At 38.1% G+C, this 16,520-nt stretch overlaps 2 protein-coding genes across 2 annotated transcripts in view; one reads left to right on the top strand and one right to left on the bottom strand.

Moving 5' to 3' along the window:
* Positions 1-4,006: 4,006 nt before the first annotated feature.
* LOC134742341 (uncharacterized) overlaps positions 4,007-16,520 on the bottom strand; it is a 43,210-nt gene continuing 30,696 nt past the window's right edge. Inside the window, exons 31-34 of the mRNA XM_063675392.1 lie at positions 10,025-10,126; positions 6,960-7,161; positions 5,969-6,089; positions 4,007-4,541 (exon numbers count right to left, since the gene is read on the bottom strand). Of these exons, the coding sequence (XP_063531462.1) occupies positions 4,441-4,541; positions 5,969-6,089; positions 6,960-7,161; positions 10,025-10,126 (526 nt within the window). The 3' untranslated portion in view covers positions 4,007-4,440. The remainder of the gene's footprint in view (positions 4,542-5,968; positions 6,090-6,959; positions 7,162-10,024; positions 10,127-16,520) is intronic.
* LOC134742247 (cysteine synthase-like) lies at positions 12,603-13,770 on the top strand. Its single transcript, XM_063675276.1, has one exon. The coding sequence runs from the start codon at positions 12,764-12,766 to the stop codon at positions 13,736-13,738; it is 975 nt and encodes a 324-aa protein (XP_063531346.1). The 5' UTR covers positions 12,603-12,763; the 3' UTR covers positions 13,739-13,770.

The following is a 16,520-nucleotide window of genomic DNA, read 5'->3' as shown; positions in this document are numbered from 1 at the left end:
CCTTCCCATACAAACGGAGTTCCGTTTTTATTTTAAAACTACGTTTTGGATTGTAATGAAACTTTGCACGTACAATGACATAATGTATATCTAGGTCTGAAATTAGTTTATATAGCTCCAGTTTATAAAACAAACGAAATAGAGCAAAAACACGTTTTGTATGAAAAACGTAAATTCGCTGTATTTTTTTAACTATGGTATCTGAAGCTATATAAACTAATTACAGACATATATACCTTATCCTATTGTAAGTACAAAGTTTCAGAGCAAACTAGCTATTCGTTTTAAAATGAGAGCGGAACTACGTTTGTATGGAGAACCGAGCTTGCCGGAGACCCTTAAGCTCTGTTTTCCTAGGATATCGGTTCTGTCACATAGTGGCCGGTTCCATACAAAATAATACGGCTAAATGGATGGAGTAGTATTTTGTATGGAGGCTCAAACAAAATCTCGACCCGTTTCTCAGTGCGCCAGTGGAGATTTGTTTGAGTGTGCGTGCGGCGACGCATAGATACTTATGGCGCACACATACAAGTCGCGCGCGGTGCGTTTGTATGAAGATAACATACTTTGCCCTGTTTATACTATGCCGCTATCATAGGAAACCAGAGCTTTACAAATACCGATACAGGCAAGAATAGAGAGCTTAATACTTTTGAATACTAATCGACGAAAATATTCTCTAAGCAATAGCTATGAGATAAAAAAAACTTATATTATTTTTGAAGGAGAAAAAGTATGTATTAACTGAAATTTTACTAAAAGTGCGAATACTCGGATTATACTTTTATAGGACACAAGATACATTCAAAATACCCAGTTAAAGATGATTACGATTTATATCAAAACAACTTAAATTTATTTTTAATCAATAATCAACTTTAAGTTCTAATCATGAAAGACGAAAATGGGGAAGGCTGTGACAATTAATCAATTTATATTATTTTTCACCGTACCAGCTGGTTTAAGGCTGTCGTGATTGTTCAAAAACTGATGAGAAAGTTGCATTTTATCCACATGTGAGGCAAAGTAATCAAATGCAAATTCCTTATGTTTGCTGGTAAAATTGACTTTTAAATGATGCTTTTGAATGATAAATATTTAATAACATCATTTGATTTTGTTTGATATTTTGGTCAGTATTTTCCTTGTGTTGGTGAAAATTTTCGTGTTTCACTCGGTGGCAAAATTTGTTTAACCCTTGCAACGCTCAAGATCCAACTTTTCGAACCAACTGTGGTTCAATTTTGGAATCTTCCGCTTGCTCGGGTATCAATATTAGCACGAGTGGGTAAACAACAACTTTGCCCGCTTGTAAAACAAATAACTATTAATCTCAACTTGATAATCATTAACGTTCGATATTATGGTCCGTTCTACGCATCAATTGTAGGGTAAAACACCCTGTTATCGACAACTTATTTATTTAAATAAAATAGCTTGTCGATTTCTCTCCGTGAGGAAGGTAAATCTTATTTAGGAGTACTTCCTTATTTTCAGAAGGTCCGTGTAGATAAGGTAAAACGTAAACATATGACATGAAATATGTGCTAAATAAATTTTATTATTATTTAAATTATTGGCGTGTAACTAAATTATTGACCAAAGCAAACGTGATGGCGGCACCATAATATCGTTTTGACAGGACTATAATATATTTAATATCCGTTTCTAAATTACCTTATCAATATAAACTAACCGCATAATCTATTTATTAAGCTAGTTATTCAAAATTGCAAAACCGGTGCCTTCCAAATGTAAGACTAGCACCAAATACGATCTTACTGGTAACGTGAATTTCTAAAATATGATTTTACGTGAAACTAACGCAAGTGTTGTCCAAGTGGTGTGCGTGCAGCGGAGCGGCAAGCGGCAAACGGTAACGTGTCAGGTCACTCGCATGTATTTGCATATATTTAATATGAGCGCCGCACGCTCGAATGAGTGTCCACTCAAATCATACACTCAGATGTGTCAGAGCGACTAAGGTCATAAATATCTGAACACTAAACTATTGTCAAGGGGTTTTAATTCGTGTTCAGGTATTTTTATTATTACAGTACAAATATTATTGAAGACGATTGAGTGAACACGACTATACTGAACCATAATCGTACGTTTTTTTATGTCAGTTTAAAAAATCTTACAAACCTGATCTAACTTACCTTATCTACGAATCTACTTTTGCTATTTACTTAGGTAGGAAATTTATTTAAAATCAGTAGGTACTTAACTCGAAGTGTATATCAACTACATGGCATATATTTATATGATTGTGACCGTATGATAATCAAGCGTGTTTTTAAGGCATAAGACAAAACACGGTAAAAAAGTGGCACCATAAAAAGTACCCAATAACCAGTTACTGACACTACAAATATGTTTTTGGCTCCAAAATCCCACTTACTGGCCAATGTTTTCTATTATCTTCAAATACTCATGACAATTAGCCTCATGCATGAAGTTTATATTTGAACGAAATATGTTTTATTCGGATGTTTGTTACCGTTATATCATGTTACAAATGCATTTCCGTTTTTAAATTGCCATTTAATTACTTAAAATTATAAATGAAAAGTACAAAAATTTGCCCGCGAAAAGCTAGTGAGCGAAACGCTCGAAACGCCACGTGACGTCACGCGTTCGACAGATTAGTGTCATTAGTAGCAAACGTCAGTTGGGCCGCCCAACGTGTGACGTCATCACGCTCTGTCGAATTCGCGCCAAAAATTATGAGCGTTTCAACAGCTCAAAAATTTTCAACATTTTAAATATTTTTTAATAAAATAATGTTAAGGTTTACAAAAGTATTTTTATCATTTCCGGTGTTCCAACGATATAAATTATGAATCCAAAAATAAAAATAAATTCATGCATGGAGCTAATTATTGGAGATGGAGAGAGAGCCAATAATAGATAGATTTACCCTATCTAAAACCTATCACTGGTGCTTAACGCGAGTAACGGACGCTATCTTCTACCTCGCCATATTAAAAAAAAATACCCAATGAAACTTGTAAATCTGTAATACATTATTTTGTATTTCACATAATGTCAGCAAATACTTCCCTATTTAAAAATGACTAGATTTCTTGATTAATTATGACATCATTAATCTAATTTCATTGTATTAAATTCCGTTTAGCGTGTTGGTAAGAATTCTTTTGTGGTTATACTTTCGATTATAATTTCAATGATGTCTGGTGAAATTGTTACTATTTCATCTAATCAATAATAACCAGTGTTAAACAAAATAGTAATTCATAATTTAACCATTACATATAACTTAAATTTTAAACGAAATAATGGCACTTAGTTTTGACGTGCGTTGCCCCCTACTCTTATTTTCTCGCGGTCTTATTTTCAGTGTGTATGATTTATGAAATTAATGACATTTCGACTTTATTGTACTTAACACGCTAGTTATTGTGAGACAGAATAGCTAAAATACGGCCTAAGGCGTAGTGCACAATTTATCAGAAGCCTATTCAGATAAATACACGTAAGGTAAAAAAACGTTCTCAGAGTAACTTTAGCCTTCACTAAGCTCGTTACGATACGAAAGTCGGTACATTCACATAATACAAATAAATATGAATACCACTAGTTCCATGAAGCTGATTTTATGTTAAATTTATATTTCTAAGAATTTTACAGTTCCATGTAAAAAGTGCTACATACCCAGAAACATAAATGGGGCATTTTCTATGAAAAGGGACCTTATTGTCGATAGCGCTACGCCGCACAGCGTCGCGCGGCATTTTATTTATTTCGGAGCACCGTTTATAATGGCGTAAACGCCATCGACAATAAGGTCCTTTTTTATAGAAAATACCACAAATTATTATTCCATATAACCGTGTAACTCTCAAGTATTGAGTATAGGTTAACATTTTTTTATATTTGTGACATTATTAACTATAATTAATGTCATTACCGGGTTTAACGCAATTAATTTTCATTATTTAACCCGGTAATGACATTAATTATGTGTACAAAACGCGAGAGTTTAAAGTGTTATATTATTAACTATATTTTATTGTTTCTTTCTGATTTTTTCATCTCACTAGGTAACTTAAGAAAAGGTAAAAAATGTAATCATACACGTTGGCTAAAAAATATGTGCATTGCCGTTGCCAGGGAAATTTTGGGATTATACTGAGCAACTTATACTATGGGACCAACCACGAAATTGCGAAAAAAAATTTTACCCGTAGAAAAAGGACCAGCCAAAATGTATGAAACAGTCAAAAATTTTTTTCGCGATTTCGGGGTCGGTCCCATAATAAAAGTTGCTCAGTATAATCCCAAAACCTCCCTGGCAACGGGAATGCACTTATTTTTTAGCCACCGTGTAAATGTGGTCTGGTTACCCAATTAAAAAAAAAGTTACTTGAAGATCAAGCATATATGTTCCCTGCAGAGCTGCGTTCAGACGGTTCACTTGGAGGTCATGTCTGGCCAGTAGTTTATGTAATAGCGGTGGGTGCTGCCTTCGAACAGTCGGTCCAGCCAGTTCTCCAGGCCGTCTAGTAGGTTTTCTGTAGAATAATATCGATTAGAATTAATAAGGACTAACTGCATAGAAATGCTTTTTAGGGAACAGTGAAAACATGTTTAAGGCGCTTGAAAACAGTAGTAACCAGGAAAAAAATTTTTTCATCACACTCGCTCAGTAAATGTGGTGCAATTCCACATTTACTGAGCGAGTGTGATGAAAAATTTTTAGCAGGCTTAGCGGGAACTATAGAAAAAGCGTTTTCCCTAGGGAGTTATGAAGTTTCTAGTATTATAATTAACAGTTTTTAGTCTTTATACTTCATTTTTGTATCTGTATCGCAAGTGTGATGAAAAACATTGTAACTCGGGGCGTAATAATATTGCAAACTCGAGTCTATTTAACTTACGCCCCATGTTGCACAATGTACTATATAATCTGAAGCGGTGCTGAAAACGCCCCTAAAGTTGTAAAAGGAAGTTTTTCTGACCCGCCGGCGTATCTTTATCACATTTAGAATGTTTGAATTAGCCGACTTTGTTAGGGTTCCGTACCCAAAGGGTAAACACGGGACCCTATTACTAAGACTCCACTGTCCTTTTGTCTGTCACCAAACTCACCAGGCTGTATCTCATGAACCGTGATAGCTAGACAGTTGAAATTTTCACAGATGATGTATTTCTGTTGCCGCTATAACAACAAATACTAAAAAGTACGGAACCCTCGGTGGGCGAGTCTGACTCGCCCTTGTCCGGGTTTTTTATTATTTGAGACTATTCACTCAAGGGCTCTTTCACTTGAAGAAACATTAATAAGCTAAGCAAGTATAATCTAATAATCTCGAAAATAGCTTAAGTTTTTTTTATACTACGTCGGTGGCAAACAAGCATACGGACATTTTGGACCCGGGTGTGTCCTTAACCTACGTCCAAAAGAGAGGTATGGGCACTGTGAATGACATCTCGCTTTGTGTGGTAGGGCACAGGACAGCGGATGTCATTCCAGATCTAGAGCAGAGCCCAACTGGGGAGGTACCTCCACCTTACAGAAGAACGCAGCCAAATAACACTAGACCCTACTCATAGTGTTGTGTTCCTGCCGGTGAGTAAGGTTGCCAGAGCTCGAGGGAGAGGAGTGTTAGGGTCGGCAACGCGCATGTAACTCCCCTGGAGTTGCAGGCGTACATAGGCTACGGAGACTGCTTAACATCAGGCGGGCCGTATGCTTGTTTGCCACCGTCGTAGTATAAAAAAAAATACGGCCCGCCTGATGTTAAGCAGTCTCCGTAGCCTATGTACGCCTGCAACTCCAGAGGAGTTACATGCGCGTTGCCGACCCTAACACTCCGCACCCTCGTTCAGTACACACTACAATATACTCTGTTATATTGTAGTGGGTACATACTTAAGCTATTTTCGTATGTATACTGTAGTCTCAATTGGTGATAGCGAGTCCATGTTTCTACTGTACCTTGCAGCAACGGCGATGCTGGCGCCTCGTCGGAGCTGGAATCCCGTTCCGTGAAGCCGATGAACGCGCCCGCCTCGGGATCGGCTGACGCGCCCAGCGATCGCGTCATTCGGGACATCCTCTGTAATAATTGTAATCACAGATTTAATATATACGCTAGATGACGCAAATACCACGATTTGTATTGAAACCAAGCGTAAGCGTGCCGACTTTGTCATTTAAAATTTACGCATAATATAATTTTAAAATTACTTATATGTGATAGGAAATATGTTCTTGCCTTTAGGTGATCGCAATTTTTGGGCTGTTGCAGTTAATTATCATGCAACGAAGCATTTTTTAAGTTTTTACGGACGTACGGCTGCAACAACTGACGCGCGTGGACTGTAAAGAGCGACGGTCAACCTCGACGCTCGGTCGGGGTTCGGACACGCGAAGTAGATGCATTTGCGTCTTCTATGGCATATTTATTTCAGTGATTGTAATGAAATAAGATATCAAGACATTTTTAGATTGTCACATATCAAATCTCTTTGATTTTGTAAGTATCGAATGCCTGTACAGTGTATTTTTAAATTAACCCGGTATCGGCAGTTAAAAGAATATTTAGCATTGAATTAAAGAGTATTATATCTTGTGTGCCCTTAGCGTGGTTTTTAACACTCTTAACACCGTTGAAATAAAGTCAATTTTTTTGTGTCTTTGTGCCCTCAAGAAGCTTAAGCTGCAGTAGTCAAACACCGTACCTCCACGGTTTCTAGAATTTTTAACCTTATCAATTTTAAAATAGAGACTGATACCTTGCGCAGCTTGGCGCCTTTTTATATGCAGAAGTATAGGTAGTTGCGGTGCGGGTTAAATGTCAGCACGGTGCCCACGCAGTTCCTAGCGTTGACTCGCAACTCTTGCCCTAACAGAGACAGTTGTAGCGACGGAACCGGTCGATATTACGGTTTGAACGTTATTTATATTGAAATAGAGTCGAGAATACCTTGTGCGGCTTGGCGCCTTCGGGATGCTTGGCGTGGTATATGCAGAAGTAGTTGCGGTGCGGATTAAGTGCCAGCACTGTGCCCACGCAGTTCCTAGCGTTGACTCGCAACTCTTGCCCTCCTAGGGATAGTTGTAATATGCGACGGAACCAGTCAATGTTTCTTTCTACTTGAAGATACGCGAAGAGGAGGGTTTTGTTTCTGTAAATGGAAAAGACACATTAAGGAAGGATTGCCTTAATTCTTTCTTATTTGGTCGTACATATACTTACACATAAATACACTTTTGTTTACAATTAATTACATAAAAAAGGACATAAATATGACTCGAAATTTTAGAATACATATTTAGATGAATTGAAATATATGATGAAGAAAAATGCAAATTATTTATTAATTTGCCCTTATAGTACATACAAATTATACAAATACATATAGGCCGATTTAAATTGTGTACATTCAAAGTCGCTTCGATCTCATAATTTTCCAATGTACAGGCTATTTTTGTATGCATGTGTACTTTCATGCTTTTTTGCTTGCACAACGAAGAGAGAATGATCAACCCAGATTTCGTAAAACCCAGTGTCAGATCTGGAGGCAAGGCCGTTTCCTTACTACAAGAGCTATTGTATAATAAAAAATAATGAATAGTGAATCAATTTTTCACCTTACTTCCATGTGACGGTAGCGAAACGGCCAAGCCACATAATTTGACTAAGGTGTAGTTTGTGACGGTAGGGCTTGTAGAGTTAGAAGTTTGGCTCTACAAGAGATCTGATAACTTTTTGTCAGTGTGAGCCTTATGGTTTCGACTTGGCAACATTCTACATGAAAATGTTTTTGGTGGGATATATGATTACAATCATGCGATTTATACCAATAACACAATTCCACCACCATACTTTCCGTACGGACCTTATCTCATTGCAATAAAATTAACGAATGGCCGGTTAACTGTGTTCATTTTTAGGGTTCCTGGGTGTACCCAAAGGGTAAAAATGGGACCCTATATTACTAAGACTCCGCTGTCTGTCTGTCTGTCCGTCTGTCACCAAGCTGTATCTCATGAATTTCAACTGTCTAGCTATCAAGCTAGACAGTTGAAATTTTCACAGATGATATATTTCTATTGCCGCTATAACAACAAATACTAAAAACAAAATAAAATAAATATTTAAGTGGGGCTCCCATACAACAAACATGATTTTTTTGCAATTTTTTGCGTAATGGTACCCCTTAGTGCGCGAATCCGACTCGTACTTGGCCGGTTTTTTGTACCTAGGTACTTCTTTTGTTAGAGCACATACATTCACAAGAATATGTGTCGTTTTCAAGCAAAAGGTACCACATTGTCGCTTGCCATAAAGACGCTCTGACATGTTATTCGTATAAAAATACTAGCAAATTTCGTTCTTATGGTAAGCGACAATGTGGTACCTTTTGCTTCACAACGTCACAATGTACACGTATATATATTATCTTGCAATGTTACGACATGGACGAGGAATGTTTTTCCAATAAACGTTGTTCTGTTGCCAGTTATTGTCCATTGTTCAGTAATTGCTTCGCAAATAATAGACAATTGTTCCTTGACCTCAAACTCTATCAATGAGAGGGCATTCCAATATGAGTCGCAGATATATTGGTATTGCGTAGCGGGCACAACTGTGACGTTTTACAGGCAATTGAGACTAGTTTTTAGGGTTCCATACCTCAAAAGGAAAAAACCGGAACCCTTATAGGATCACTCGTGCGTCTGTCTGTCCGTCTGTCACAGCCTATTTTCTCTGAAACTACTGGACCAATTAAGTTGAAATTTGGTATACATATGTAAGTTTGTGACCCAAATGAATTTTAAACATGGAGGCCGCTTTTGGGGGGTAAATGAGAAAATTAAAAAAATAAAGTTTTTTAAACTATATCGAATGAAAGAGCTCATTGTGAGAATCTCAGATACATTTTTTTTTATAATTTTAGGATAAACAACTTAGAAGTTATTCAAGAAAATAGGCAAAAAATTACCATTCCCCCCCCCCTTTATCTCCGAAACTAATAGGTCTAAAATTTTGAAAAAAATACACAAAATAGATCTTTACCTGTAGATTACAGGAAAACCTATTAGATATGTGCAGTCAAGCGTGAGTCGGACTTAATTACTTAGTTTGTGATCCGACCCCTACGGGTTTTTTAAAGACATTTCACTTACGCAACTCACGTTTCAAATAAAAAATACATTGTTTAAATTTGTGTAATGTACGGAACCCTTGGAACGCGAGTCCGACTACAGTACAATTCTTACACAACTTTGGGAACAAATCAATTTTTTTTTATTAAATAATTTTAGGTTCCGCCGTGGCAGGGTGGCCTAGGGGTTCAAGGCGTTAGCCCGGATTGCTAAAGACACCGGTTCGAATCCGGCCTTCACCACTGGAGGGCTTCGTCACTTATTCTTTAATATACGACATCTATTTTAGTTTATAGTACAATTCTTATTAGGGTTCCGTACCCAAAGGGCAAAAACGGGACCCTATTACTAAGACTCCACTGTCCGTCTGTCTGTCACCAGGCTGTATCTCGTGAACCGTGATAGCTATATTCTGTTTTTTTATTCCGTAGACTAAAATGACATTTATGTGGTACTAAGAAATGTCATGTCATACACATGAAACGTCATTTTAGTCTACGAAATAAAAAAACAGACCTTAGACAGTTGAAAGTTTTACAGATGATGTATTTCTGTTGCCGCTATAACAACAAATACTAAAAACAGAATAAAATAAATATTTAAGCGGGCCTCCCATACAACAAGCGTGATTTTTTTGATGGATTCTTCCTTATTAGCAATAAAGATATTGAGTATGTGACACGCTCTTTTGGCTCTACAAATAACCCCAACAGCATTTATACATCATTATGACGTCAGCGACGCCATAATTACGTCATTATGACGTCACTTTGCTACCTGGGAAGATAGTGTCAGATATTTTTGCGGCCTTCGTTGTGTAATATTATTTCAGTTGACTGTACATTGTAATGCACATTGGGCGTGATCAAGAGCACTTACTTGCGGTACGGCCACACGATCTTGTGAAACTTGGACAGCAGCTGCACTCGGCTCTGCATGTCCACGAGAAGCACTATGGTGCGGCACCCAGGTTTCAGCAGTCTGTGGAACATTACAACGTTAGATTCTAGTTAGCTTAAAGGTCTCGTAACCAGGCCATATAATACAAAAAAAAATTTATAGTGCACAGAGTTTAAAATAGACATAGTATATACAAGTAGTCATAGACGCGCCACCGAGCGACCGGGGGCTTACCCCCGAAAAAAAAGAATATTCATATAAAATTTGGGCAGCATAGGATTTTTTTCTCTTTCACTGCTGCTTATAGAAAAAGCATTCTACAGCATTGACGAATTTATAAATACTCGATGAGGTCGTTGACTTCTGCATGGTAGTTTAAAAAAAAAAACATGTTAACTATATTTAAATCTAAAAATGTTTTTAAGTTTAAAAAATGTTATGAAATATGTAATTCTTTATATTAACGAACATATGTACAGTCGCCATCAGATATATCGGAGCGCCCGAGGTGTTCACAATATCTGAACACGCACTCTAACGCCTTGACAATAGAGGCGTGTTCAGATATTTGTGAGCACCTTGGCCGCTCCGATATATCTGATGGCGACTGTACATATATTTGTTTGTAAGTGTAAAATGTGACCTGTAAAATTTGCTTTTACCAATAAAGTTCTGTATTCTGTATACTCTTATAAGTTTCGGTATTTTGCCATCGCCTCCTACCTATGCTGCCAACCGGTCGGTGATAAGGACGAAGCATGGCACTATTTTCTCTTTCCTCTTATAGGAATCGCAATAGGACTATCTTTCTCTATCGAAGAGTGTCAGGCCCTTGGAGTTTACCGTAATAGTACAGGGCAGGAAGCAGAGCAAAAGTAAATACAGTAAAAAGGTTTTCATTTGTTTTTCTTTGCGTCCGATGGACGCGATTCGCGTCCGCAGTCAAAATTCAATGTTAAATTTAAAACCTCAAGGTCGTTTTTTGACTGGCAAGTTTAGATCCCATTTAATTATGAAAAGCCGAAGATTTTTAAAGTAATAACGATATAGTATAACGTTGTCAAAATACTTCAACTATTTAACTGGCATTATCCTACTTGTAGCCTAAAGACTTTTACGCATGCGAATTCGTGGGCTGGTTAATTGTTATCTTGATTGTCATTTTATCATAAATGGATAACCTTAACCGTGGTAAATTAAACAAATACAGTCGCTATCAGATACATCCGAGCGGCCAAGGTAATCACAAATATCTGAATACGCTTTTATTGTCAAGGCGTGAGTGTGCGTGTCCAGATATTTTTGAGCAGCTCAGCCGCCCTGATATATCTGATGGCGACTGATTAAGGCGGTTCCGTGAGCCAGAAGGCGAAAAATCTCCTTATATGATCATGTTTTTCTAAGAGGCGTTGATATTCGTAGACGTGGAAAAAATATATACAATTCTTGACTATATTATCTTTAATAACATAGCTTCCGATACACGAATTATGAAACTTCGCTCGATACAATTTATTCCCAAAGTAACCTCTAACTCGGACTTTTAATCAAACTTTACTCGGTTATTTATTATGTGATACTATAAACAAAAAAAGAAGAAAAAACAATCTTAACTTAAATAGTAATTTCATATCTTTCGAATTTCGATATTGTAAGGTAACGTTTTTAAAATAAATAAAAATCGACAAAATTCGCTTGGCGCGCATGATCTTTCCCGTTCTTTCTTGCGAAATGTGACAGTGACAGCGGCAAACCGATGGAACGGCCTTAAGAACAATGGCGATGTATGCAGCTCGGGTGCGCGCGACCCACCCCTCACCCCTCGCACCCCGCACAATTGCCTTATCTAGACTGCTGGGATGACTGTATTGTTTTATAAACTGTGACCACACTAAGAATAGTATGACGTGCAATTTTATACCATAGTTCATTGACAGTTCAGTAAGTTTAATAAGAGAGTGGAATTGTTTACTTAACTGTTTATATTTATTTATCGTTACCAGGAGTTAATATGACATCAAAGTAATCACGTAATGATATTGATAAGTCAATGGTCTATAAATAATGGATCATTATAGAATCTTCGCACTTGCCAATTTCTTACGCGCGTGTCAGTCACGTTAGATCATTCATAGCGTTAAAACATACCCTTTTTTATTATATCTAGTTTAATTCAGTGTCGGCAAAGATAGATATAACTCCGTAATAGATGGATACAGTCTAAGGAAAAAACGTGCCTTGAAAATCACGAAAATTTGATTCTCGATCAGATGGCGCCACTAGTTTTGGCCTACTCTCGTATAGAGGGCGTTGACAGTTTCGTTTGTTATTTATAATTTTAACGCATATTAGTGAAAGAACATGGGTCAAAATCATATAAAAATAATTAATGCAAATAAAAAAATCATTTATCCATATTTAAATACATTTTAACGTATTTTTATAAATCTTCATTTTTAGTTTTAAAGTATGTCGATAGATGGCAGTGAATTTACAGTGGTTACAAAATTTACTATGACAGTACCGCTCTATCTTATTATATCCTCTTTGGTGTCGGTAATGTTTGAGTCTAATACGCGCAACTAAGGAACCTTGACAATCTATTAGTAATGATAACATTATAAAGGCAGCACACATCGCCAGTGACTTTTTAAGCTTCGCGCGCTACACGCGGCCTCAGTGTGTTGCTGAACATTGACAAGTGTTGCGTTTTTTAACATGGCTCCCTCTAGAGACAACGAGATCAAATCTTCAGCTTTGGAACTGATCGGGAACACACCTATAGTAGCTTTGGATCGTTTATATCCCGGCCCTGGACGTATCTTAGCGAAATGCGAATTTATGAACCCCGGGGGTTCTATCAAATGCCGATCCGCGTTGTACATGATACAAAATGCTAGGAAGAATGGTGATTTGAAGCCTGGGAGCCCAGTTGTTGAAGTGACATCAGGGAATCAAGGAACTGGTCTAGCTGTTGTGTGTTCAGTGCTTGGGCATCCCCTGACTCTTACTATGTCTAAAGGGAACAGCGTGCAACGAGCTATACATATGGAGGCGCTTGGTGCGAAATGCGTCCGAGTTCCTCAAGTTGAAGGTAGTTACGGAAAAGTCACTTTAGCTGATGTGGAAGCGGCGGAGAAAGAAGGGTTAAGGTTAGTTGAAGAAACCGGATCATTCCTCGTTAATCAGTTCCATAATGATGCCAATGTTAGTTCGCATTACGAATCAACAGGCCCCGAGATTTGGAGGCAGACTGGAGGGCATGTAGACGCTTTTGTAGCCACCGTTGGTACGGCTGGAACGTTCACGGGTGTTTCTAAGTATCTGAAGGAGAAGAATCCAGAGGTGGTGACTTATGTCGTGGAGCCAGAAGGTGCTGAGCCGATAGCCGGAAAGACTATCACGAAGCCGTGTCATCTGCTGCAAGGATCAGGGTATGGGGCTGTTCCTGGGTTATTCGAGTTTGAGTACATGGATGGCACTACGAGTGTGTCTGATGAGGAGGCTACGCATTATAAGAAGCTGCTTGGAGAGAAGGAAGGTTTATATGTTGGTTACACTAGTGGGGCGAATGTGGCCGCCGCGGTGAAGTTGCTCAGCTCAGGGAAACTGCCTAAGGATGCGTGGGTGGTCACCATGCTGAATGATACGGGGTTGAAATACACTCCTGTCCCGGAGGAGTTGACAAAGTGAATGTGTTGTGAGAAAACATTTAATGGTTACGATTTGAGGACATTTTGCGTATATGTATTCAGTTAAAATAAAGTGATAATTTGAGTATTGCGTAAAGGTTTTTGTTTCGTGTTAATATCATCATCATCATTAACTTAAGAGTTATTCTCTTGACGGTGGAGTATCTCCCAGCTTTCCCTATCCTGCGCCAGAGCCTTTGACTTCTTGATACGACACGAGCCCTACTTTTTCTTTCACTTGTTCTGAAAAGCTGCGTCTGGGTTTTCCTCTACCCCGCTTGCGTCCTATCCGCCCCTCCAGGATAATTATACAGAAGTGGTAGTGTCGTATTAAGTGTCCAATCATTATATTATCTTCGGTTACTGCGATAGTTACTCATGAAATAAAACTATGAAACGGATTATATCGCATATATTGAATTTATAATACATCCCGACGTTTCGAACCCTTTACAGAGTTCGTGGTCAACGGGTGACGGGTGGGGGGGATATATTATAAATTCAATATACGCGATATAATCCGTTTCATAGTTTTATTTCATGTCCAATCATTGTTGATATAAGTGTCCCTTAACAATTTCTTTTGCAATAGTTAAGTTACGAGTAAGTGTACAATGTTGCAAAAGAAGATAAGTGATAACTTTCAATTGCCCGAGAGCACGTAGGTTGGCAAGGTTGGCGTTGACATGGACTGACATGATATTAATAATTAATATTAATCAGTTCTTGACCCTAAAATATTGTAGGCGTTCAAAACTCGTTTATGCATTAGACTCATTAGAGAAAACCGGTCAAGTGCGAGTTTGACGAGTTGAGAAAGTTGCTAAGGGTTCCGTTTTATTTTTATTATTAGTTATCAAGTATATGTTTCTTCATTATCACACCGAGTTTGAGGTTTGTATATGTCTACAGAGCTATATAAAACAAAAAAAAATGTTTGAATACGCTCCCCATTAATCTTAACTTTATTTGTTTTTTTTTTGGACATAGCATTAGCAATAGGTATGTACAGTCAAGGGCATAAATATATATACATTCTCAAAGTTTCATAAATATGTGTACGCTCTTACACCTTAGGCAATAAAGTCGTGTTTACATATTATTGAGCCATTTGTCTGGATCGATATTTTTGCCTTCGACTGTACATACTCTTTGTGAACTTCAATCGTCTCGATGGACGAACGTATAATTTAAATACTACGGAACCCTAAAAACAAACAGGCGAGTATAGTCCAATGACATACCTTTTATTGCAAAGGAATCAAGATAAGGTTCCCTTTTAGAGCACGTAGGTTAGCGTTGACAAACGTTGAATGACATTAATAATTTATATTCTGAGCCTTACTTATGTTGTGAGCATTCTAAAATGGTTCACGTATTTAAAACAAACCGGACAAGTGCGAGTCAGACTCGCCCACCGAGGGTTCCGTACTTTGCAGTATTTGTTGTTATAGCGGCTGTTTATATTAGCTGCCCAAAATGTTTGTTCCCCAATATTGTTTTCACATCATCAATGCGAAAAAGCGGTTTTTCTTCCCTGATAGGAAGGATCAAAGTGGCACTTTTCTTCCCTGCTAGGAGGGATCAAAGTAACACTTTTCTGTTGTAGGACACTATTTTAAAAAAAAATTGCACATTATTTTTTTAGCTTAAATAATATTTTTAAACATCTTAATTACCTCATAGGTGATGTGAAAAGCAGTATGTGTCACATGGTAACAAAATTATTTCCATCTTGGGCGTAACACACTTGAATCCCTCACTAGGCTCAGGATTCTATAATAGAATCCTTCGCTTCGTTTAGGATTCAATGTAAATATATCATTTTGCTCCCTTGTAACACAATCTACTATTGTTGCATTCGCGTTTTCCCCCATTCTGCTGTTTAACCAGTCGTTTGTCTTTACAGTAGTTAATTTGATTATAGGTGTATGTCTCAGTCGCTTTTTTCACGATAGTCACACTAAGTCGATAGGCAGGTAGGTTAGGTTCCTTAGGTAACTTCAGATATCCGAAGGGCAAACGGCCCAGAAATACGTCGACTCAGGGTAAGATGGAAATGTTCTCGGAAATATTACTCCTTGGGGAAAAAAGCGACTGGGACGTACGCGTGTAATAAAATTAACTACTGTGAAAATAAAAGAATGGTTAAAAAACAAAATGGGGAACAGCGTGAATGGACCAAAAAATATTGGGAAACAGAAATTTTGGCTAGCTAATTTATACATTCACGTTAGTTTGCCACTAATATACCATTAGAAGATTAAAAAGACTCACCGGACGAGTCCGTTGTATTTCTCCGCCCTAAGCTCGTGCAGCCTCAACTCTGACTGCGGTTCGTTGTTGTTCTTCTTGGCGGTGCCGTTTTGTCGACACCACTAGAGACCCGTGAGTGTGCTAGTTTGCCACGTATTATATATAAAAAACAACTCACCGGACGAGTCCATTGTATTTCTCCGCCCTAAGCTCGTGCAGCCTCAACTCTGACTGCGGTTTGTTGTTGTTCTTCTTGGCGGTGCCGTTTTGTCGACACCTCTAGAGACCCGTGAGTGTGCTAGTTTGCCACGTATTATATATAAAAAACAACTCAACGGACGAGTCCGTTGTATTTCTCCGCCCTAAGCTCGTGCAGCCTCAACTCTGACTGCGGTTCGTTGTTGTTCTTCTTGGCGGTGCCGTTTTGTCGACACCTCTAGAGACCCGTCAGGACGAGTCCATTGTATTTCTCCGCCCTAAGCTCGTGCAGCCTCAACTCTGACTGCAGTTCGTTGTTGTTCTTCTTG

This window comes from Cydia strobilella, chromosome 6 (genome assembly GCF_947568885.1).
Source record: "Cydia strobilella chromosome 6, ilCydStro3.1, whole genome shotgun sequence".
Classification (NCBI taxonomy): domain Eukaryota; kingdom Metazoa; phylum Arthropoda; class Insecta; order Lepidoptera; family Tortricidae; genus Cydia; species Cydia strobilella.
The sequence above is the reverse complement of the archived record's forward strand: the minus strand, read 5'-3'. Positions and strand labels throughout refer to the sequence as shown.

What these genes read in the sequence shown, in the direction of transcription:
- LOC134742247 (XM_063675276.1), top strand. Translation starts at nt 12,764, where the DNA reads ATGGCTCCCTCTAGAGACAACGAGATCAAATCTTCAGCTTTGGAACTG.